General features: G+C 35.6%; 1 protein-coding gene and 2 pseudogenes across 1 annotated transcript; all 3 read left to right on the forward strand.

Annotated features, from left to right (window-relative positions):
• The first annotated feature begins 1,860 nt into the window (after nucleotides 1–1,860).
• LOC124228490 (olfactory receptor 5AL1-like) lies at nucleotides 1,861–2,807 on the forward strand (annotated as a pseudogene).
• Nucleotides 2,808–12,835: 10,028 nt separating this feature from the next.
• LOC124229552 (olfactory receptor 5AL1-like) lies at nucleotides 12,836–13,810 on the forward strand. Its single transcript, XM_046644822.1, has one exon. It carries the CDS (start codon nucleotides 12,869–12,871, stop codon nucleotides 13,808–13,810), a length of 942 nt encoding a protein of 313 aa, XP_046500778.1. The 5' UTR covers nucleotides 12,836–12,868.
• Nucleotides 13,811–13,870: 60 nt separating this feature from the next.
• LOC124229097 (olfactory receptor 5AL1-like) lies at nucleotides 13,871–19,583 on the forward strand (annotated as a pseudogene).
• The last annotated feature ends 6,419 nt before the right edge of the window (nucleotides 19,584–26,002 follow it).

Below are 26,002 nucleotides of genomic sequence, written 5' to 3' on the forward strand. Positions count from 1 at the left end.
TGATGTACAGGTCATAATATGTGATGTGAACATTACAGAAATAATTTCTTACTACATAATTTGGTTAGAATGCTGCTCTTTTTAACTTGCTATATTTTTAACATTTTTCAATATCAGTAAATGTAGACATTTCAGCTTTTTTATGGCTATTTAGTATTTTAATAAAAAGCTGTGCAATAACTGAACAGTTATAATATATTTAGACAAATTCCATTTTTGGTAAGTAAAAATTGGATAATTTATATATTTGCATATTTATATTATTTCCCTGAGTAGCTAGCATTAAATCATTGTATCAAGTGGCAGGCATATTTAACACTTACTATTACACTGCCTTCCAGAAAGATGAAGACAAATTATATCTCTATTAGCTGTATCTGTTTTCCTACAACTTTACCAACAGTGGGTATTATCATTCTTTTAATTTGATCAGTCTGACGGACAACTTATTTCTACCCAGTCCTTTCATATTAATGAGATGGATGTTTTCTCTTTGTAATTACCATGTAGATTGGGGAGAGAGACCCATAAATATAGGTATAAATATGCTGTGGAAAGAGACGCATCATAGACTTTAAGTGCTGCTCTAGCATACAGTATACTCATATAAATATGTGTGCCTCTTACTAAACACTATTTTCTATTATTTTCCTTATAATACCAACCTACTTTTCATAACTACCACCAGTGCAGCTCCTACTAACTCATAAAAGCTACATCTGCACATCTCTCCCCATCTCCAAATTCAGATAGGTTTAGATCAGCTGTGGTAGGAATATTTACCCTATAGGAATCAGTAAATCAACTGATGCTACAAATCAGCAATATTTTGTTTTTCCTTTTTTGAAAGCCAGTTGATAAACATTCACTGGCATTCCACTGATTCTCACTTTGTTTTATATTATGTAGTTTATAATATGGTTTACTATTTGTAAGGAGTAATAACCCTTCATTACATATTATTTTAAGAAATGCCCTGACTGTTCTTGCAAGTTTATTTCATAGATTTATTTAGGATTATCTACCATACATTACATGGTTGAATTAACTTGTGAAGAATTTTGTTGTTTCCTAAATGTCATTTCACTAAGAAATGTGAAACAATAAATTTATTCAACTTAAACATAAACAATGTGACCACGTAAAACCAGCATTTTGCCAAGTTTGATAGTATATTAAACCCTAGGTTTTAAATGTTTTTGTTTACTATTTTAAATGGAATCTTGAAAATTCTATTTTCCTATTTCTTTGATGTTACATTTTTATTATGGCATCATTTTCATTATATAGCTCTGTAAGAGAAGACTTTACTATAATCATAACAAATCTAATAATATCTTTTTACTGAACTTATTGGTTCAGATACTGTATCATATATTTTATAAATAATGATGTTTTTACTGCTTCATCCCTTGCACTGACTAGCACACTAAAATAATGTTTAGTCTGAGTCATGGTTGTCTTAATCTTGAGGTTAGTTGAAATGTTTAGTATTTCATCTTTGTATATTACTGGGAAATATGCTGTCATCTCTTTTATCATTGAAATATTTATTCTTCTATACCCGTTATGCTGGTTTTTCATTGTGTTTATGAGATTCCACATTTAATTCAAAAAATTCTGTCTTCTTTAACAATCCACCAGATTACTGAGTATGGTCAAATTTCTGTCTGGAGCAAATCCCTTCAGATCAAAAGCAGGCAGAATAGAAACATGAGAATGGCCCACAGGACCAGTGAGAATTGTCTTTCCAATACAGTCCTCATAAAATAAGCATGACTTAAGTTCTTAATCTAAGAAGTGGAAGATTATCCAGAATGGGCGTTCTGGAGATAACTGTCAGATATGCTTGTACATTCCATGGCCAAAGACAATAATTCAGATGTGACTGAATTCATCCTCTTAAGACTGACAGCTAATCCAGAGCTTCAAACCCTTCTTTTTGGTATCTCTCTAGTGGTCTACCTTATTAGTGTTATAGGCAATCTTGGATTAATTATGTTAATTCATATCAGTCGTCATATTCACATACCTATATATTTTTTCCTCAGCCACCTGACTTTTGTTGATTTTTGCTATAGCTCTTCTATTACTCCTAACACTCTGGTATACTTCCACCAAGAAATTAAAAGGATATGCTTCCTTGCTTGTGCCACTCAGTTGTGTTGCTTTATAATGTTTGTGGTTTGTGAAATGTATATGCTCTCAGTCACGGGTATGATGAGTATACGGCCATGTGTAACCCTTTACTTTGTATCACTGCCGTGAACGGAAGGGTCTGTATTTGAATGGTGATTAGTACATATTTGTATGGGTTTCTGCGGACTCCTACAGGCAACTCTTACATTCCACTTGTCTTTCTGCAATTTAAATATAATAAATCACTTCTACTGTGATGATGTTCCCCTGGTTGATGTGGCCTATCATAAAACCCATTACAAAAATATCAAAGAACTGACATTTATTCACGCTTGCTGGTTTCATTACCTTTTCCTGTCTTTTTGTCATCCACATCTCCTACATGGTCATTCCATTGGCTATTCTGAGGATTAATTCAGCTGAAAGAAGACAAAAGGCATTTTCTACTTGTTCCTCCCACCTGATTTCCATCACTATATTTTATGGTGCAGTCATTTTCGTGTATATGCAGCCCTAAACAAGGCTGTCTTTGGATACTGACAAAATTGTTTGTTTTCTATCTTGTGGTAATTCCTATGCTAAATCCTTTAACATGCAGCCTGAGGAACCAGGAAGTCAAAAATGCTTTGAAGAGAATTATGGAAAAGGTATGTTCTAGTATAAAATAAATGACCTGAGGTCTAACCAAAAGCCCTCAGAGTTAGGATGCAAAAAGAAAGGAAATGACAACAACAACAATAAAAAACAGACTTCAAGTTTTCTTCATTAGCATTCTATTAGTAATATGTTTTCTAATATTACAACACAAAAATGTTAATATTGAGGCAGAGAATACATTACTTTTCTGATTTTATTTTCTATTATATGAAAATAACTCTCATTAATCTTGAAAAGACTTGAGAATGAAATAAATTGAATCACAAACAGTACCTTAAATTTTGATTCATAGATCATTTAAAATCAATCTTTTTTTATAGCACTTTAAATTGAATGCTCCAATTCATGAAAAAGAAGAATAATTCTCTCCTGCCTCTTCTTCCCCTGCAGCCCTGACTCCAGCTGAGAAAGGTTCGCTGCTTTTAGGAGTTCACGTAATTAGATTAGGCCCATTCAGATAATACAAGATAATGCCCTCATCTCAGTGTCCATAACCTTAATCATAGCTGCCAAGATCCTTACACTATGTAATCTAATATATTCACAGGTTCCTGTGACTAAGATGTGGACGTCTTTGGGGTGTCATTTTCTTTTCTTTTTTTTTTTTTAAAGATTGGCACCTGGGCTAACAACTGTTGCCAATCTTTTTTTTTTTTTTCTGCTTTATCTCCCCAGACACCCCCTGCACACAGTTGTATATCTTAGTTGCAGGTCCTTCCAGCTGTGAAACGTGGGACGCCACCTCAATGTGGCCTGACGAGCAGTGCCATGTCCGTGCCCAGGATCCGAACCCTGGGCCACCGCAGCGGAGCGAGCGAACTTAACAACTTGGCCATGGAGCCGGCCCCATGGGGTGTCATTTTCTTGCATACCACAGTAATATCCAGCTTCAACTGACAAGCCAACACAGTCAACTTGTTGAAACTAAAAATCTACACATAAATTAAATGAAAACATTATTGTTTTCCCTATGGGGAGCAGTCTTTCTTTGAAGATAAAACCTATAATCCAGCAGAGCACAAAGTTATGGGTAAAGGAGGCAAATGTTTTGATAGAAGATCCTTGATTTTAATAGTGAGATAGACAATTATATTAATGATCTTCTGATTTCTAGACCTGTATATTTCATCCAAGAGAAAAATTGCATTATTACAGCTATTGTACAACTGCTACTTTTATTTAATCTTCAACAAACTGTTGCAAAATTCTATCACATCAACTCCTTTCAGTAAGACAAGTGAATTCCATGTGCACAAAACTATTTTCTACTTCATTTCGTATAAAATAAATTCCTTGTCCAGAAGTAATGTTGCTCAGAATATAATAATATTAAAGACAGTACTCCCATAAATTGATTGTTTTAGCAGAAACATAGCAAACAGGAAAGGAAAATCCATGACCACAGAAAGTGTCCATTTTAGTGATGATAAGTTGCTGCTTTTTCTGTTTTGGAAGTGGGTGATATAATGAACCTGGCACCAGAGGTCTGGCTGGTCCCTCCATCAAACATTGTCAAATTGGACAAACACTATTATTATCTGCTGCTGACAGGTTGGATTCTCAGCAGTTTAGTATAATAATTAGCAATATAAACTGGAAGCCTATGTTACTGAGTCAAAGAATACCACCATCCATCCTGCCATGGCTACCTTATTCAGGAGCACATGGCATAAAGGCAGAAGTGGTTAAAGTATACCATATCCATAGTATGATGTTCCTACTTACCTGATTATTGAGGGCTTCTGTGGTAAGGATGCTTTTAGGTGAGCAAATACCCTCCCACCCACATTTTACATTCAGAGGAATGTCTCCACATATCCAGAACTACTTGTATCAAGTTTTTATTTGTCACTTCCAAATCCCTGATCATCAAACTAAACTATCATCCAATAACCATGAATTACTGTAGAGTCATACTTCTGGATATCTCTCCTTCAAGAAAAGTCAACAGCCACATGCATTGCTTGGAATTAAGCTTCATTAGAGGATCTCTATTCTCCATTGTCTTTTATGGCCACCTCTGATGGAGCACTATCAATGAAAAAGTCCCATATATCATGGTCTGCTTGAGAAAGGCAGGTGATTTTCTCTTGAAGGTTTTGCAATGACGTTCCCACTTGCCCCAAGGCATTAATCTAGGTACAAGAGGATGTATTAGCAATTATATAGATTCCACCTTAGCTCACTTGGAGAAAATCTAAGACAAATTAATCAGCAACCATTATTTGCCTCCATCATTTGTGGCAACAAAGAGACGTGTCTTTAATCTACCTGTATGAAGCTTTCCAAGTAGCAGAATAAACATCTAGGCCATTGGCAACAGCACAAGGACCAAAACTATAACATACATAATAAAGATTTTTTTTTAAGGAAGTTCAGAACATTTCACTTAAAATCAGCCCCATACCTTGGTCGTCAGTGTCTCCCCATGGCTGGGCCATGTCCCTCCATTTCTCTGTGGGCAGGGAAGCCCTGGGGACAGATTACCACCCCCCATACTGCTTGCTGTGGGCTCTGAATGCTTCACCTGCCCAGCCTCGAGGCAACTAGGTGCCCTCCCCTCCTCTGGAAAGAGACCACCAGTGGACCAGGGCATCCTGGACCCAGCAGGGGGAACCCCAGTTAATGAACTGAGGAACACAGGGCTGACAAGCAGTCAGACTGTTGCACCAGCTAACATTAAAGCCTGCATGAGTAAGATCCTCTGGGCCTCAGAGATCTTGGCTCAGGTGTCCATCTGGACGTACACACCCACCAGGAAGGCCCGGTGCAGCAAGAAAGCCAAGGGATCTTGTTAGAGGAAGGTGAACTCGGCACTTTCCTGAGGGCCATCTGCACCACCTCAAATTTCAGGCTGCGCAGACATTACATGAACATGGTCAAGAGGTTGGCTGAGATGCTAAGGTTGTTCTGGATGGAGTGCATGGCCTGGTTAAAGGCCTAGTTGCAGCAGGACTTCTTAGTTTAGCTTATCAGCTGCTGCAGGTTGAGAAGTCCAGGAAGAGAGTTTTACTTTTCTACATGGTAAATTCATTATCATACTCTCACATTCTTCAGTCTTCTCCCCTTTTCTTTATTACTATGCAAAGGATGATCTGGCATATCTATCAGATATGGAACCAGACATATTTGAGTATAGGCTTTAAGGAGCCATCCCAGCAAATTGTTAGGGCAGCCTTCAGGTGGTGTTGCCCAAATAGTGCATCCTAAATGGGTGAGCACCTTATGTTAATGAACTTTCCTCTATCCACTCATATATTCTATACTGGTACAAAACTCCCCAGATGTACTTTTACAAGTATCCCCTAAGTACCTACTAGTACATGTCAGTGCAAATCCATTGCCTTAGGGATTATTTCTCCACACAGAGTTGCTTACAATTTTATACCCAGACTGTGCTAAATTCCTCACTATTTATATAACCTTCCTGTTTTTCAATTGGATTATCTGTAAAAGATTTTTTTTCTTTCCCTTTTTCTCAGAACTCATTATCATCTCTGGAAGCCCCTTAATTCCAATATGTATCACATTTTCACTTGTTCTGGTTTATATATTCCATCTTTGACACTAACATTATTACATTTTCCCATTTAAATCACCTCTCTTTATGAATCCTCTAAACATAAAAATAATATTATCTTTTATGATTATTATTCAAAAATATTCAGTGTATTCTATAGCAACAATTTGAGGGTACCTTACGAAACAATTAAAAATCTCACATATGCTCAAGATTTTTTTTGTTTTATTTTGTATTACTAACATTGAAAAGAGAATATGGAACATATGAAAGATGATCATATTTAGTTTTGTCTGAACTTAGTGAATATTTCACTGTTTTACATATTTTTACTTTTCTTTTAAATACCTCACTCAAAGCAGTAGTCAGATTTCTTGAAAAATGTGTCCATGTTCATTGTTTCCACTGTTCACTTTTGATTCTCTCTTTAGCCATTTCAATATAGTTTCTCTATTTATTACTGTACAGATAAGGTCTAAGTTCTCAGGTTTCTTCCATCTTAATGAGTTCAATACACATTTAAAAATCTTCCTCTTACTGAAATATTCAACAAGAAAGTGTAAGAAAAACTTATGACTTTGCTTTGGGCAAAGACTCCTTACACAAGACATAGTAAGCACAAAATATAAAAGAAAAGTTTGATATAGAATTAATTAGTATTAAAAATGTTGGTCTTTGAAAGATAGGAAAATAATAAGGTAAGCCACATACAGCGAGATAAATTTTGCAAAACATGTATCTATATACAGTATGTAGGAAGAATTCTTACAACTCCATAATAAATATAAAGGCAACACATTTAAAACTAGACAAAAATTTTGAATAGGCAGTTCACAAAAGAAGATATGTGATTGATTGGCCAAGAAGACGATAAAAAGATGCTAACATTACCATTCATCAGAAAACAGAAATTAAAACCACAATGATGTACTGTTACTCACCCATTCAAATGGTAAAGTTTTAAAGACTGACAGTATGAGTTGATTAGAACGTGGAAGAACTGGATCCCTCATATATTGCTGGTAGGAATCCCAAATCTTACAGCCACATTGGATTTGTCAGTATGTCATAAGTTACGCATATATTTGCTACATGACCCAGCAATTCCAGTCACAGGTATTTACCCAAGAGAAATGAAAATATATGTTCACATGAAGATGTTTATGTAAGTGTTCACTGAAGCATTATTTTTTATAATCAAAACTGCAAGCAACCATGTCCTTCAATGGGTGAATGGATAAACAAATTGTGACATAGTTACAATATAAGATACTACTCAGAGATAAAACTCAAATATTAATATTTGTACATGCAATAACATGGATGAATCTCAAAAGCATTGTGTGAAATGAAGGAAATCAAACACAAAGAGTGCATTTAGCTGAAATTCTGGAAAAGATAATACTATAATGACAAAGCAATTCGGTGATTGCCTGAAGCCATTTGGTGGGAGAAGTTTGACAACAAAAATTCAATTAAGGTAGTTTGAATAATGAATAAACAGAGAGATCACAGAAGTTAAGTCCAGAGACAATCATAAGTAGATTGAATTTTTAATATATAAATAATTTTGAAATTTACATTTATTGCTAAAGTACAAATTGTGTTTGGTATTTTGTATTTATTTAAAAATTAGAGAAAAAGTCTCACATAATGATATCGACCCTGATATCAGTTTCCCCACATTAAACCCAGCATATATGGGGTTAAAACCAAAACACTTATTCCCTGCTTACTCTCTGGCTTCCTGGCTCCAGAATCCACTATCTTCCATGGAGACAGATACTGTCAAGGACAAGCACCTGGACTATCTCCTCCAGCAAAGAGATAGGGCTGGTGGGAAAGCTGCTGACCAGCAAGGTCATGAGCTCCCTCCTCTCTGCAAGTAGTCTCAAGGCCAAAGACAGGCTGGTGGGAAAGCTCTGACCAGCAAGGCTATATGCTCCCCCTCCCCTACCTAAAACCCCAAATAAAAACCCTTCCTTTTAGCTTTTCTGGGAGTTTGGGATTTCAGCATTAGCTGCCCTCTCTCCTTGCTCAGCACTGTGCAAAAATAAAATTCCTACTTTCTTCCACCACCCCCGGTGTCAGAGATTGGCTTGCTGCGCAACGGGTGAGCGAACTCACTTCAGGTTCGGTAACAATAATACACCATGTGTGCATTCCAAAATATCAATGCATTACTAGTACAAAATTATACTACATAGAACTAGATGTAAGTATAAACAATTACCTACCCACTTTGTGGGTGGCCGTTTGATAAAAATTCAAAATTATAAAAACTGAGAAGATCTGTTGGAGACAATGATTGAATAGACCATATGTGAAAATATACAACACACAAAATTAAGATAGAAATAAATCTGGTAAAATATTGTCAACATGTTTTACAAATGAATATTAACACTCATTATACAAAAATGCCTCAATATTAATAAAAATGATTATTAATGATCGTTAAGAAAAGTGCCAGCAGCAAGATAATTCATCAAAACTTTGGCATCCAATAAATTTGCTTTAAAAATGAGAAGAGTAGATCCTTGCTAATCATCAAAGAGGTTTTACTTTAAATACTATCTTACTAATACTATCTTATACTATCTTATCTTTTACACATAAAACAAATAAATCTATATGCTTGCTTGGAAAATTGGTAGCATTTGTTTCTCTCTTTCGGGTGTGATTGGACAAATTTTATTATCATGATAGTGCTCCTCATCTGCCTACCCGCACTTTGAGATCAGTAAACAATCCTTGTACATCCAAATATATCCTTTTCTGTCCTAAACAGGAAGAATTCTTTCTTTCTGTGAGAGAAGGAAAAATTATCTCTATAATAAAGCAGTAGGAAGAAGTTAAGGAAGAGTAAAAGAGAACGTTCTAAGAGCTGGAGATGACTGAGGTTTTGATAAAGGTTTTGAGGAGAAAAGGTATGTAATAAAATGTCTGACTTCGTTTTGATGTTTGACTACTCACAGCTTTCAAGCTCTACCACTTCCCCTCCCCCTTGTACCCTACATATGGATAAACTGATAAAAAACTCACTGCCCCACCTTTTGGTGCCAAATGGAAGGTTGAACCATGCAAGCCTTTTCCTGAACGTGGGAATCCTCACCCACTCAACACAATACAAATCCCAAATGCGACTACCATTCCCTGCTCCCTCAAGCCATTTTCAGACCAGCTTGGGAGCTCACACTGCTCACACGAGAAAGCCTCATTGTGTGAGCAGTAATCTTTTCATCCTCTCTTGGTGAGTGTGTGGCTTCGTGAATCTGGACATCTAAAGCAAATTTATATAGAAAGCTTCATCCATTTCTGTGGAGTGGCTACAACAGTATGTCAATCGACCTAGGACTTACATGCATTCAGTTTCCTAGAAACTGAAAAGGAAAATGAACATTAAATTAAGCCTTGCTGTTGAAGTGGAATAGCAATCATAACAAAAATTCAAGATATTAATCTGAGAAGGAAGGTTTGAATGTTAGTGATTGGAAAATTCATTTTTATCTAATGGTTTCCAAAAGCTGTTACTAAATCTAAGGCCCATGAACTGAACATTTATTTTAAATAAATACATAATTTTAATATGAAACCATTGTGACAAATATTAAAGCAAACATAGCAAGTAAAGCAGAGATGGCAATTAATCAAGCTGTTTTCCCAAAAGAGATCATTAATATGTTCCTCTACTCTAGATTTTTTAATTGACTAATAGCTGAAAAAGTGATCTACCATTTCAAGAGATATAATTTGGTCCCCAAACACTAGCCATCAAATAACTGCATATTCTTGAATAGAAAACTATACTGTTGTTCAATGTTTGCTAAAAATAATGTAGTAAAAAAAAAGTTTCCTGAAGGATCACATACACACATTCATCAAAATGCAAAGTTGTCTCATAATATCCAGGTGATTCTAAACTGTACTGGCTTCATAAAGATTCCTCCCAGGTTCACTAGATCATTAAGGAATTTCTGGTTGAACTTTATGACAAAGTATTGAACACTGAAAGCATCAGGTAGTAGAAAAAACTATACTCAATCTCTCTTGGGTGGGAAAGGCTTTGGATTTGCAGAACTGTAACTTTTATTCACTTAATCATTTAACAGATAGTTATTGACCATCTTTGTACTGTATACTATTAGAGGTAGATGATTAAATTGTGTATAAAATAAGTAATATTCCATAAAAATAGCAGTTTTAAGTTTAGAATTGGTTACAGATAAGTTAGCAGTCTGTTGCATGATGGTGTTGTAACAAAAAACTCAACACTATAAGTGCTATAATAAATAAATCGGGGGATGCAAAACCATATATATGAGGAGGACTTAATCTGGCCTGAAAAATACTGAAAGCCTCCAAGAGGAAGTGATTCAACAGAGTACAGAGAGTTAACTAGAAGGAAAAAATTCTGTCTCACATTTGAATAACAGTGGTAGTTTGGAATATCTGCAACATGGTGATTATATGAAGAGTATTGGAAGATATCAGCCTGATCTGAGATGCAGGACCTAGATTTTTAAGAGTTATGTCAGCCATGTGAAAGAAGTTAGAATTTATCTGATGGACAATGGGAAGACATTGAAGGATTTCATCAAGAGTATAAAAGAATGAAGCTGTGTCTGAAAAAGTTTATATAAACTGAAATGTGAGGAACAGAGAAAAGTAGGAGAGATTGGAGGCAAAAGTGAAAGTTAGGTGCCATTTGCAAAAAATGTCCAACAAAACAGAAAGTCATTGTGGTTGGATCAAGGAAACAATATAAGTAAACAGATTTGAAAAGTGTATAGGTTATAAAATTTGTAGGAATTGGGGACAGATTGAATATTGGCAGGAGGAACAGAAAAGTACAGTAAACAAAAATTTGTCTCTGATTTGAAAAACTGAATGGATAATGGCCTTATTCGTTGAGATACAAAGTATATACTCCGGGTCTTGAGTATCAGGTCCAATGTGCAGAGACACCAAGGTCTTTTCTGAATGCAATACTTTCGATGAACACCTAGAATATCTAAGTGGTGATTTCTGGGAAGCATTTAGATATATAAAGCTGGAACAGAGAAAATAAATCTGGAATAGAAATATGTACTTGTGCATAATCAGCAAGTAGATACTTATTGAGGACATTGGACTGGATAAGATTTTTGAACAAGAAGCTGTAAAGAAGGAAAGCTGGAAGGCTTTGGAGACGGCCTGAAGAATGTGTCATCTAAAGTATAGATAATAGGAGCAGAGCCGCCAAGGTGCAGAATCAAATGGACAAATAATGAATTCAGAGATTACTTTCTTCTGGAATCCAAAGGTATATCCAATAGAGTTCGGTACTACAGAGCAGCCAAAGAAAAGGAGGCTTTATTGGATTTAGGAATAGGGACGATGACAGTAAACTTGGTAAGGGGATTTCTTGATTGAATAGGAAAGGAAAGTGGATTATACTTGCTTAAGTTGTAAATATGGTTGAAAAATTGGGAGTAGATGCCCATTCTAAGATATTTGCTTGAAAAGTGGTGAAAGGAAGAGAAAAGATAAAGGAGTAACAAAAATAAGGTTTACAAGGAAATGTCGATCAAAATTTAAGAGGGCAGATGCTTTTTCTATTTTATTGTTTTACATGTCTCGACTGTCTATAAGGTGCATGCAAAGTAACCTGAGACAATGTAGTGATAATGTCAGAAAATCAAGTTGATTTATTTTCTGCTTTAAGAATGGAGGAAAATGGGTTCAACTCTGCTAACTTTCAAGTGTTCAGAATCCAGCTTGGGTTTATGGAAATGTTCTCTGGAATTTAGATGTTCTAAATGCTGCCCAAATGCTATTCACTTGAGACCACTTAGATACTGAAGATAGAGGCTAAAATGAAGTCTCTTAAACATTTACAGCCGTTTTACAATCTGGAAAATTATTCACTGGTGTGCATTTTGCCAAAAGACAAAGCCAACAAATTCACAACCCTATTTTACCTTAAAGTCAGTATTATATATGTATTAGAAAAAAAAGTAGAAAATGGAGATGAGCAAAAGAAAATTTTAATGTTACATCAAACAGGACACCTAAAGATAAAGTGTTAATATTTTGCTTTTGACTTTCATTTTACATTTTTGCCACATAGTTTTGGTAATTTTTAATATTCTGATGAAATTATGCAATAATTTTATTAGATCAACTTCTAATTTAAGAAAGTATTTTGATATGCATTATCATAGGCGCTTGCATTCTTAACGTTGCTTTTTTCTTTTGTATTTTAAAAAAAGTACAACACAGACTTTGATTATAAAATTTTAATTGAAATATTCTCTCTTTTTACAGCTCTCAAGTGGATTTTATATCCTGGAATTGATGCTTGGACCAAATCCTTTCATACTGAAAGTATAACTATAATCCTCACATACTTCAGAGTGCTTATCAGGATTCTACTTTGACTGAATTTAATATAACATCCTGGTGAGCCAGGGCTATCTTCTCACATTTAATTGACTATTTCCTACAAAGTCAAGGGTATTCAGAGACGGTGCTCTGAAGGAGTTTATTATAGAATTGTTTATCTATTTCATGGCAAAAGGCAATCATTCAGCAATCACTGAGTTCATCCTCTTGGGCCTCACAGGTAATCCCAAGCTTCAAGCCATTCTCTTTTGTGTATTTCTACTGATTTACTTAGTTACTGCTTTGGGTAATCTTGGTTTGATTGTGCTAATACAAATCAGTTCTCAGCTTCAGACCCCCATGTACTTTTTCCTCTGTCATCTGGCTTTCATTGATTTTTTCGGTACCTCTGCAATCACTCCAAACACCCTGGTGAATTCTTTACGTGAAATTAAAAGTATGTCATTTTATGCATGTGCCACTCAAGTGTGTTGCTTTATCACATTTTCAGTTTGGGAATTATTAATGCTCTCCATCATGGCCTATGATCGGTATGTGGCCATCTGCAAGCCTTTACTCTATGTAGTTCTCATGCCTAAGAAACTCTGCATTCAAATGGTCACTAGCTGTTACATTTATGGATTTACTGTGGGACTCACACAAGCAGTGGCTACATTCCACATGTCTTTCTGTGACTCTAATGTGGTCAACCAGTTCTACTGTGATGATGTTCCCTTGATTGCTCTGGCCTGTTCTGATACTCGAGTCAAAGAGTTGATGTTGTTAACTATTGCTGGGTTTAATGTTTTTTGTTCTCTTGTTACTGTTCTCATATCCTATGTATTCATTGTCTTTACCATCTTAAGAATCCATTCTGCTGTAGGAAGACAGAAAGCCTTTTCTACCTGTGCTTCTCACCTGTTTTCTATTACTATATATTATGGGACCCTCAGTTTTATGTACTTGCAGCCCAAGTCAAAACACTCGCTAGACAAAGACAAATTTGCCTCAGTGTTCTATGCAGTGGTGATTCCCATGCTAAACCCATTGATCTACAGTTTGAGGAATCAGGAGGTAAAAAACTCTTTGAAAAAAATTACTGAAAAGTTGTATTCTAGTAATCGATAATGAATTGTGTTGTTATCAAAGGAGTACTGGATCCTGAGTTAGGAGATTTTAAATCCAGGCATGTACAATGATGCCAGTAAGTGTCAGAAAGTGCCAGTAAGTATAGGAGCCTTTGTCCTCTGGGGCTTAGTTTCCTGATGCCTATTTCCCTGAAAATCCCTTGAAGGCATTCCTTGAAAATTCCTTGAAAATGTTTTGACTTACACATAGTAGGAATTTCAATGTCTGTTTGTTTAATAGTCGAATTATAAAAAAGAGATAAAAATCATTCATTCTCTTTGAATGTGAGATGCTTCCACAATAGAGACAAAGAACAAACCACCTTAAAATCATAATTTTATCTTGTTTCACTATGATATTGAGATTTTTAGGTCATCTTGAAAGACATGAACTATGCAAATAACATTACAAATATAAGTAATATTCTCTTTCATAGTTGAACTGAGGGAAAAAGTAACAAGGTGCTTTGTTAAAAGGTTTTGGATTTAAAGTGCCTGAAAAGTGACCTTACTCTTCACTTTACAATGTCGTTATTGATATGGTTGAACATTTTTTTAAGACATTATTTTTTAGGGCAGTTTTAGGTTTACAGAAATATTGAGAGGGAGGTACAGAGATTTCTCATATACTGCCTACTGTCTCACACGCCTAGCCTTCCCATTATCAACATCACTCACCAGAGTGGTACATTTGTTACAATGAATGAATTTACATTGATGCATCATTATCACTCAAAATCCATAATTTACCTTAGGATTCACTCTTGACGTTATACATTCTATGGGTTGTGAAAAATGTATAATGACGTATCCATCATTGTAATTTTTTTTAATTTTTAAAGATTGGCATCTGAGCTAACAACTGTTGCCAATTTTTCCCCCCTTTTCTGCTTTTTTCTCCCTAAATCCCCCTAGTACATAGTTGTATATCTTATTTGCGGGTCCTTCTAGTTGTGGCATGTGGGACGCCGCCTCAACACGGCCTGATGAGCAGTGCCATGTCCCCGCCCAGGATCCAAGCCAGCGAAACCCTAGGCCATAGAAGCACAGCACTCAAACTTAACCACTTGGCCACGGGGCCGGCCCCTCATTGTAATATTACACAGAATATTTTCACTGGCCTAAAAATCCTCTATGCTCTGTCTGTTCATCTCTTCCTCACCACCTCTACCCCTAGCAATCATTAATCTTTTCATTGCCACAATGGTTTTGCCTTTTCCAGAATGTCATAGAGTTGAAATTATATAGTATGTAGACTTTTTAGATTGCCTTCTTACACTTAGTAATATGCATTTAAGATTTCTTCGTGTCTTTGTTATGGTTTAATAACTCATTTTTTTTTTGGCTCTGAATAATATTCCATTGTCTGGATGTACCACAGTTTATTTATCCATTCACCTACTGAAGGACATATTATTGGAAACACAAGCTAGACACATGGAAACATCACAAGGATAAAAGAAAGCACTTCGGCTGACAGCCTCACCAAGTGTCAGTCATGCGACTGAGGTCAATTGGAGAACACAACTGTCCTACTGCCCCAGCTTCCACCACCTGGAGAAGGATTATCTAGTTAACCCACAGAAACATGAGAGATAATAAATCATTATTGCTTTGGGCCACTAAGGTTTGGGGTTGTTTTTTGTACACCAATAGATAGTTGAAACAGTCATGATCACAGAATTAATTCCAAATTAATCTGTGCCAGTCTTCTTCTATTTTGCATGTGGGACACTGCCACAGCATGGCCTGATGAGCAGTGCACATGTCTGTGCCCAGGATCTGAACCTGCGAACTCTGGGCCACCAAAGTGAACCATGCAAACCCAACCACTATGCCACTTCCAGTTTTGATTTTTATAACACCATCTGTCTAAAATAATAATAAAAACTCTTAAATATAAATCATACAGAAGTCTCTGTAGTTTTTGCATTTTTATGTGTATCTAATCTGAAATGATTATACTAATTGCGATTTTCCTCAGAGACTTGACAGAAATTCAAGTAAGCTTGAAAGACATCTATCAGCATGTACACAGCCACGGGCCTCTGAGATTATGTTCATCAATTGTTTTAGAAAGATATTTTAAGTTTTTTCCTTCTTTCAAAAATTATAAAATCTATTTTTAGAATTTCTTTTTAGAGATAATTTAATTTTTAAAAATTTGCAATTAATGTGGAATCAAGTAGTTTTGTGTAACTGGTGACAAGAAGTTGAGAAAGGTCCAGTTTAGTTCTTTGTCTTCTTCTAATGTTGGACTTGTTAGCAACTACTGAGAGAGTATGGAAGCATCCAAAGAGTTTAAACAGCTACATACAGACTGGGAAACAAAATACTGGTTTGGGAAAAAGCAGTTCAAGTAAGCGACTACTTGATTTTCAATGTAAGTTTGTAACAACTCACTTTTACCAAGATGGTGTTCTTGATAGTTCAGGACCAGTTGCAAAGAGAATAATATTTCAGAATACCTAGATTTTAGTATATCTGGGAGGAAATAAGGCAGGAAAGTTTTGGATGTTGGAAAGAGAATTTGTAGTAATAAATCACAGAGTCTAAGCTGTCTAGGGTAAGAATAGAATAAAGGAGTGACACAGGTAAAGGGTAATTAGTGGAGTGAAAGGAATAGTGATTTGAATAGGTTAATAAAAAGTTAGAGTGTCTTAATCAAGGTGAAACGGAAAGAGCGGAGAGTTGTAGTCATCAGATAATGTTTTAATTTTGGATACTTAGCATTTGATCAGTTTCCAGATGAAACAAGTTTCAAAATGGAGCCATGGGAATGAAAGCTCAAGTCGAATTGTGGTGGGGTCACTGATATCAAGATCAAGAATATGAGAAGCCATATTATTAAACAGGTGGTCTTCATGGGCACTGATGACAACTTTGTGGAAGAGGAACAGAATAATCTTAGTATCAGCATCTTCAATGAATCAGAGGGAGGGACCTAGCAATTCATATGACAACAGTGAAAGTGAATATAATCTTGAAAGCATAAGGGGAGTTTACATGAACACTAGATGTAACAGTAAATAATGACAATGCTCAAAACATGAATAATGCTTAATCTCACATGCTAGACTTGAAGAATGTAGAGTTTCAAATGGAGCCGCACACAGAGAAGTGACCTAGAGAGAAGTTGGTTTTCAAGGAGAAGCCAAGTTTTAGTTCAGGGAAAGGAGAATAAAGTGATTGAAGATGTGGAGGAGTTTGCTAGTATCAGGAAAAGAGCTACACAGGTTCCAATACATCAGAGAAATGCAAGTACTAGAAAGAATAAGAGCCCAGACAGGCAGGGATTTGAGATCACAAGTTAGCGAGGTGATGCAAGAACACTTGGAAATATTTCAAAGAGAATAACCTCCTACAGTTATCAGCACGATGGGATTACACAGAGATTTCTGCAGTGGAAACCTCAATCTAAATACTATTAATACTATTAAGAGCTAAAATTGTTTTATTTAACACAATATATAAGATAAGGACTATTCTAAACCTTTGACAAAGACAAAGTCTTAGATTGTCTTTCCAAAATTGCCCTCATCTCTGGTTAATGGAGAAGTTCTTGCTTCTCTGAAAGGTGATCATTTCTATAAACTATCAATCAATGTTAGGGAATCAAGGACTAATTTAATGAGTTATTCTGCTTCATCTCATACTAATCCTGAAACATAAAGAGGGCTGAAGCGCTCACCGTCCATTTCCATATCTGAAAATGAAGATGATAGCCATATTGCCAATCTATATGGTTGGTATAAAGACGTTCTGAGATGAAATAGTGAAAAAAGAAAATCAAGTTTATCTCTCTTCTGTTCACGTAAAGATCATGAAAACCTGCTTCTTTTTTCTACAAATTCATCCTTGAATTTTTTTCATTTCCTGCTTTGTATTTAGATGTTTGAAAGTTCACAATAAATACGTTTTCTGAATCACTTATGTATTTTTAATCATATTATGCCTCTTTCAAAAAAACCAAGACTATCTATATTCCTAAATATTCTTTTTCTCTCTTTAATTTGCAAACACCACATGACAACTGAAGGAAAATTAGAAATCGTAACTAACATAAAATAAAATAAAAATTATCCTGAATACTTGGTATAGAGATAATCAGTATTCAAAAGTTTGTTTATGACCTCTCATATTACTTCTTGTGGAATCATTTTTTTTTAGTAATTTGTCACTTCCCGTTAAATAAAAATTTTTGAAGGGATTACTATAATTTTTTTTTTTTTGAGGACGATTAGCCCTGAGCTAACATCTGCTGCCAATGTTCCTCTTTCTGCTGAGGAAGACTGGCCCTGAGCTAACATACATGCCCATCTTCCTCTACTTTATATGTAAAACGCCTGCCACAGCATGGCCTGACAAGGGATGCCACTTCCGCACCCGGGATCTGAACCAGCGAACCCTCGGCTGCAAAGCAAAACATGCAAACTTAAACTCTGAGCCACCGGGCCAGCCCCACTATAATTTTTTAAGGTATTCCAAGAATGTAAAATATTATTTTTATTATCTGTTTTCAAATAACTCTCAATATCTCTTATTAAAATAGTTATGAGATAGACTATTCAATCATGTAAAATTTTAAATAAAATACCATCCTTCTATTTTTTACGTATCTACATAGAGTTTCATGCTTTGGAATTTCTGCGTGGAAAAAATCACTTCACTCTGAAACCAGAAGTAACATGAAGATCCTCCTTTGATTGTGTTCACCATAAGATCATGGTGAGTCAGCCAGCTCCTAACATTTGCTTCATTATTGCCAGTGGAGACCAAAAAACTCAGCAGGTATGGAGGGTTTTAAAAACAAACAAAGAAAAAAAAACTTTTAAATCTATTCCATGGCCAAAGGCAATCCTTCAGCTGTATCTGAGTTTATCCTCTGGGACTCAAAGATAATCTAGAGCTTCAAGCCGTTCTTTTTGGTGATCTATTTAGCTAGTGTCCTGGGTAATAATCTTGGTTTGATTGTGCTAATCCAAATCAGTACTCAGCTTCATACACTCATGTGTTTTTTTCTCAGTCATTTGGCTTTTATTGATCTTTCTTTTACTTGATCTGTTACCCCAAACACCTTGGTTCATTTCCTGTGTGACATTAAACATGAAACATTTTATGCATGTGCCATTCAGGTGTGCTGCTTCATCATATTTATAGTTTGTGAACTATAGTTGCTTCAGTTACGGCATATGATTGGCATGTTGCCACCTGCAGCCCTTTACTCTATCTCATTCTCATGCCTAGAAAAGTTTATTACCAAATAATTGCTTAGCATATATATTTACGGATTTACTGTGGGTCTTGTCTAGAGTGTGGCAACATTCCACTTGTCTTTTTGTGGCTCCAATGTGGTCAACCACTTCTCTGTGATGATGTTCCCTTGGTGGCTCTGGATTGTTCTGACACTCATATCAAAGAACTGATGTTGTTAATCATTGCTGGGTCCAATACTGTTTGCTCTTTACTTATTGTGATAATTTCTTATGTCTTCATCCTCTTTGCCCTTCTGAGGATCCATTCTGCTGGAGGAAGAGAAAAAGCTTTTCTACCTGTGCTCCTACTTGACTTCCATCACAATATTTTATTGGACAATCGTTTTTATGTATGTACTGCCAAATTCAAGCCATTCTCTAAAAACAGATAAATTTGCTTCAGTGTTTTATGTGGTGGTGATTCCCATTTTTAACCCATCGATCTATAGCTTGAGAAATCAGGAGGGAAAGAATGCACTGAAAAGAATGAAAGAAAAGTTGTGTTTGGCTATAAAATAACTGAAGAGTCATTGGACACGGAGTGATCAGAGGACTTAAGATTGTGCTTTATTTAGAGTTGCAATGCTGATAAGTGATGGAGCCAAATTCCTCACTTCAAGTGCTCACATTCACTCAGAATATGTCTCACCAGCTGTTTCATTCTCAGAGATTTCCACATGAAAGACATTTTGTAAATTTTGAGGTGTTGAATTGTAAAAGGAGGTAAAAAGAGAGAGAGATCTGAATCCTGTTTAACCATGATTTTGTCTTCATAATTAAAGAAAGAATTGGGAAATATTGGCTTTATCTTAATTCTGTGTCATATTGAGAAATTTGGGTAGTACTGAAATCAATCAACATCCGGTATCTTCTACTTCAAGCTTGCTGCATAGATAATCTAGAAAACATGTCAAGGTTTGGTAACAAGGATTTTTGTTTTTAACACTCTCGGTAATCTCCCTAACACTTCACTTTCTGCATTTAGTTGATAGGATAGCACCAGCAGAGCTACATTGGCATGGAGCATTTATTGGCATCAATTCTGTGTCACTTTAGTTCATTGGAGCCACTTCACACAATTATAATTCATTGCCTATTAATGTAGGTTAGGAACACGGACTCTTCATTCACACAGCTTGATGAACAATTTTAGCTTCTCCAAATAACAGCTATTGTCATTGGTAAATTATTTCACATTTCTATATGTTAGTTTGCTCATTTGCAAAAGGCAGTAACAGTTCCTTTCTCTTGGACTGATTGTGAGGATTAAATAAGACCATAATTATAAAAGGCATTGCACAGTTCCTAGGACACAGGAAGCACTTCAGAAATGTTGACTATTATACTTCATTATTAACATTGTTATAGGAGCCATGATCTCTTTTTTTATTTGGTTTCAGGTAATGGGGTAATAGCCTTTTTAGAAATAGTTGGCAGCATGATATGCTTCATTTTAAAATCAGCAAAATGAGAATATAAAAGCTAAGGAGTTATTTTTTGGAGATCTTTAAAGTAATTTAATTATTTCCTATTTCTTTTGGGGTGTGTTTATGATCATGTTTTAAGCTAATTCTTTTTAGGGTCTCCATTACTCTTATTAAAAAAATCAGCTTTTTTCTTGAAGAAAGAAGACACTTTTGTTACATTTAATAAAGATTACATTAATACATTATCAATTTATTTTGTTCTAAACTTTTCAAAGTGAAAATAGAACCAACATCTATTTAGTGTTTTTCTTTGTGTCACATGCTGGGTGATGTAATTTACATGGACTGTCTCAGTTAATTTTGTAACCTCTACTAAGACGAGTATTTAAAGAATAAAGAAATTCAAAACAGTTTATGTCGTTCATTAACACACCATGACTGATAACTAGAAAAAACAAGATTTGAGTTCAATTTTGTCCAACAGTAAAGCTAAATTTTTTTCAATGCGTATCTTATATTTCCAGTGATACAAACTGTACAACACTGGGATTTAAAAAAAAAAAAAAACCTGAATGGTGATTCACAAAAATGTCTGCCCCAAACTAGATTTAAATTAAATTTTTCATAAGTTGGAAAAGAAATTGGAAAGATATGTGAGCCTGAGTATGGCACAGAAAATGGATCGCCCACGTTGTTCATATACTCTAGAGAAGAAAACAAAGGAAAATTCACTGCATATGGGGCAGAAGACGCTCTGCCTTTATCATCCCTTTGCCTATCAGTGGCCCTAACTTCAAATCTGTCTAAGAATCTCCCATTTCCCCCCAAAACCAGATTCATAGCTGTTTCTGTAAAGGGTAATCACATTTCACTTTGACACTTTGATGTCACAGGGTCCCATGTGCTATTACAGTCATATGTCACTTAATGATGGAGATACTTTGTGAGAAATGCATCATTAGATGATTCCATTGTTGTGGGAACAACATAGAGTTTACTTACACAAACCTAGACACTATAGCCTACTACATACACAGCTAGGCTATATGGTACTGATCTTGTGGGACCACCATCATACATGCAGTCTGTCGACCAAAATATCGATGGCGTGCATGACTCTTTATAACCGCCTTTGTTTAGAACCTAAGGAAAAGAACTGAATAAACACGCACACACACACACACACGCACTTTTCGCATCTATAAATGGAAACTTTCTTGAGAAATGATCTCTGGTTGTCCTCAATTTGTGTGATTACTTATATAATAAGATGCCAACATTCTATGCTAATTTATTACTTACAGACCAAATTGAGTGCCAAGAAGAAGCCCTGAGGAAAAAAAAATAGTGTATAAACATGTAATCTCTAGATGTTCTTCTTCATAGATTACTTACTACTATTACTTTGATGAGTCAAAACATGTAGGAAAAATATGATCTCCTCTGAACTTATACATAAATAAAAAATATAATTGATAAAATATGAAGGAAATGCAAGTAAGCATCCAAAAAAGTGTAAAACTAACTTCATCAGAGACTTACATTCTAGATATATTACTGAAAATCTTATGCTTCTAAAAAAATGAATTTTTAATTAAATTAAAGCATATTTTCAAGTTCTTTGTTTTGTGAGGAAGATTGTCCCTGAGCTAACATCTGTGCCAATTTTCCTCTATTTTGTACATGGGGACACCACCACATCATTCCTTGGTGAGTGATGTGTAGGTCTGCACCCAGGATCTGAACCCATGAAGCCGGGGGCACTGAAGCAGAACATACATGCGCAGCCACTACACCACTGGGCCCGGCCCTAAGTTCACATATTTTTAAATGATCCCTTTTTGAAAGTAAGATGGGTTAAGGATCACTTGATTAATCTATTTTTTGAATCTTGATTTTCACGTATTAAACTTGAAAATGTGACATTTCCTAGTATTGATAAGAGCATTAAATGAGTTGATAAATGCTAAATACATAGAATTAGTCCAAACAATGGCAAACATTCAATAAATGTTAGCTATCCTTATTCTTATTCTTGTTACTGCAGAATATTTTAGAGCTAGGTGGTAGTATTTATTCAACTAAAGGATTTAAAAACAACTTATACAGAAAATGTGACATCTTCTTTAGAACATTTCTGTCTTCATTCAATAAGCTGAAAAGAATTGAAGAGTATCTAAATCAAAGAAAATCTAAAACAAAGTCTAAAAGCTTCTAATATCAATATGCAAAGACAACTGCTTGGACTCTTATTCAAAGTAGACAATTAATCGGCTGTGGTTACAGAAGAAAACTTTATTGACAAGAAAACGTCTTCAGGATTGTCTACATCACTGACAATAATGATAATAAAGCTGATATTTATCAATCCTATATATTAGATGCCAAGAATATGCGACGGCCCTTACATATATTTCTATCTAAATGCTTATATACCAGTTTGTGAGATGAGATTTTCATTATTTTACAAGTAACTGGGGTTTTGTATGCAATAAAACTAGGAATTGAAAATCCCAAATTTGGGGCCAAATTTTACTGAAATCAGTCACGTTCTTCACTAATCTTGGACATTGAAGAAGTTGGATTATTTCCTACTTTCTTTTTCTTCACCCTCCCGATTCTGTATCCAGATAAAGACAAAAAAAAGGAAAACATTGTTGAGACCACGGAAGGAAGGGTGAACATACAAATATTCTATTTAGGTATACCTGCAGACAAAATGAAGAATGTTTTGACTGCGGGACTGGTGTTTCAAGAGATGAGCCCAGTCACCTAGAGCAATTGCTGGAGTCCACTTCTAGAGGTTGCAGAGACCTGTGTGCATCTGCCCACGAAGAAGTTGGATGACATGTCTATTGATTACACTTGAATTTCTTAGTTCATTTCCCTGAGAAAAGCCAATTTTACCTTATGAAATGATTGCTAATAGTAAAGAATTAAAATTGTGTAAATACATGAAAACTTCAACTCAATTAGTGTTTAAGCATTCTGTAAATAAATACTTCTGTAAATAAGTTTATGAAGAAGAAAGGTGCAGGGAGATCCCAGATCAGTGTTCCTCAGGTGAGGTATCAAGACTCTATAGGACTGGGGGCCGTCCCGGTGGCACAGTGGTTAAGTGCCCACATTCCACTTCAGTGGCCCGGGGTTCACCGGTCCAGATCCTGCTGCGGACATGGCACCTTTTGGCAAGCCATGCTGTGGTAGGTGTCCCACATATAAACTAGAGGAAGATGGGCATGGGTGTTAGCTCAGGGCCAGTCTTCCTCACCAAAAAGAGGAGGATTGGCAGCAGATGTTAGCTCAGGGCTCATTTTCCTCACCAAAAAAAAAGACTCCATACGTCTTATTTCTTTACCTGTTAAAAAGGAGACTGTCTATGATTCTTCCATGCATTCTTGTATGTGATGTGAAGATGCATGTGTGCATTTATCCACGTAAACATACTCTCAAAAGATAAAGTGTGGTGAATAGAAACACCATGTTTCCCTCAAAACTACCTTAAAAATTTGAGAATTCGTTCCACTCACAAGGTCCCCAAAGCACCTCATGGCAGCACATCTGAGTTATTTACAAATTAAGTGCAGAAGAGGAAACACTCACATGCATTACAAACCTCAAATTGTATTAAGTATAATGACTGCCACCATCACAATTTCCTTCTAAAATAGGGATGATAAGATAATACTAAATCACTAATTTAATTACTTTTTATGAAGTATCAAAATAATAAAAGCATAACAAATTTCTAATTTTTAAAGTTTATGTCATGATCCTATCAGGGTAATTGGATAAATAGAAGACACAGACAAATGACGTTGTTACAGCCTCTTAACACCAGCCCTAATATCAGTTCCCCCACATTGAACCCAACATATATGGGGTTAAAACTAAAACCCATCATCCACTTTCCTGCTTCTCTAGCTCCACTCATATGTAAATACCTGCTTCTTTAGCCTTGGACTCCTTGAGCTTTACAACTAAATAGGACTTACAAATTGTCAAAAGCCCAGGTGGCCTGGAGTTGGAGGCACACTAAAGTTTGGCTAATCATGTGTCCTTGAAGTTTGCCAGGAAAGCTGCTGTCTCAAGAATATCAAGGAGCGGAGGCTTCCCAGACCTCAACTCCTCCACTCCCTGCGCTTGAACTGCCTCAAACAGGAAGGCAAGACAAAGGCAAAGGATGCCCATCTGCCATCCTCCTATCTCACCATCCCCCTGCCTCCCTGTAAGCAGCCTCTGAAGGCCAAATGCAGGCTGGTGAGAAAATGCCAAACTGCACAGCTACATGCGCCCCCTCCCCTACCCAAAACCCCAAATAAAAATCCTTACCCATTCCTGATTGGGGAGGTAGCAATTTTTGAGGCATGAGCTGTTGCTTTGCTCCCAGTGCCTGGCATGGTAAAAAAAAAACTTTCCTCTTCCACTCAAGACACCGTTATCCTTATTTGGATGGCATTGGGTTCAGGGACCGAACTTTCAGTTACAACATTATAATTTAAGATTTTTCTATTTGAACAAATGTACAGATGCATTGAACTTATTCATTTAACAACACAATTTCTTAACAAATGTCTTTCAATTTTATTTAAAAATCTGATAATGACACGTTTAAGTTTATATTATCTATATTACAACCTTCTTTATTCTTAACACCTATAGTATTATGAAATAAAATTTAAACAGACATGAATTTGCATTTAGAATTTTCATATTACTAATTATGTGACCTTAGACAATTTATAGATAATTGGGGCCCAGAGTAAAATCTCACACGTCTCTTAGGTTTGTTTGATTTTATTAAGTTAGACTACTTATTTAAGTACCTTGCAGGTAGTAGAAACCTAACTAGGCTTTGTCTTCTTACTTAAAGACTGATAAACCTTTGAGAGATGAATGAATTAACCTTTAATTATATATAACAAACATTTATATAACAAGCACACAGCACTTATTATCACAGTATATTGTTCTAAACATTTCATAAATATTAACCTGTTTAGTCTTCAAAACAAATGGATAATTTGGGTCCTATTATTCTCCAAAATTGACAAGAGAGTCACATAGAGTTCAGATCAAGGAGATAGAATTCAAATTCAGGCAGTTCCAGGGTCCTAAGTTCTAACAAAAACATGCAGTTGCCATTGTTTGAGATACACATATGTGTGTGTGAGAGTGTATTTGAACATAGTTTCAGTGGTCTGTAAAGGCTGTAATGGCCTGAATGGGACTTTGTGTTACGAGGACAAGAATAGTTTTAAAAAATTACTTTTCAGTTTCTCCATTTCCATACTTATTTCTTTCTGGAAATGATTTGCCTTGGAAGGCACTGTGCTCTTGTATTTTTGCTTTGTTTTGGTCTCCCCTTTTCAAAATCCACCCTTCTACTTTACAAGTAAAAATATTTTTAACTCATCTGGAATCTTATGATTCCTTGCTCCAAGTTGTAAAAATATTCAGAGTTCTAAACAATTTTGGCATTTAGATAATTCCTTTCATCGAGACATTCTC

The sequence above is a fragment of the Equus quagga genome, chromosome 17, assembly GCF_021613505.1.
Source record: "Equus quagga isolate Etosha38 chromosome 17, UCLA_HA_Equagga_1.0, whole genome shotgun sequence".
NCBI lineage: Eukaryota > Metazoa > Chordata > Mammalia > Perissodactyla > Equidae > Equus > Equus quagga.

What these genes read in the sequence shown, in the direction of transcription:
- LOC124229552 (XM_046644822.1), top strand. Translation starts at nt 12,869, where the DNA reads ATGGCAAAAGGCAATCATTCAGCAATCACTGAGTTCATCCTCTTGGGC.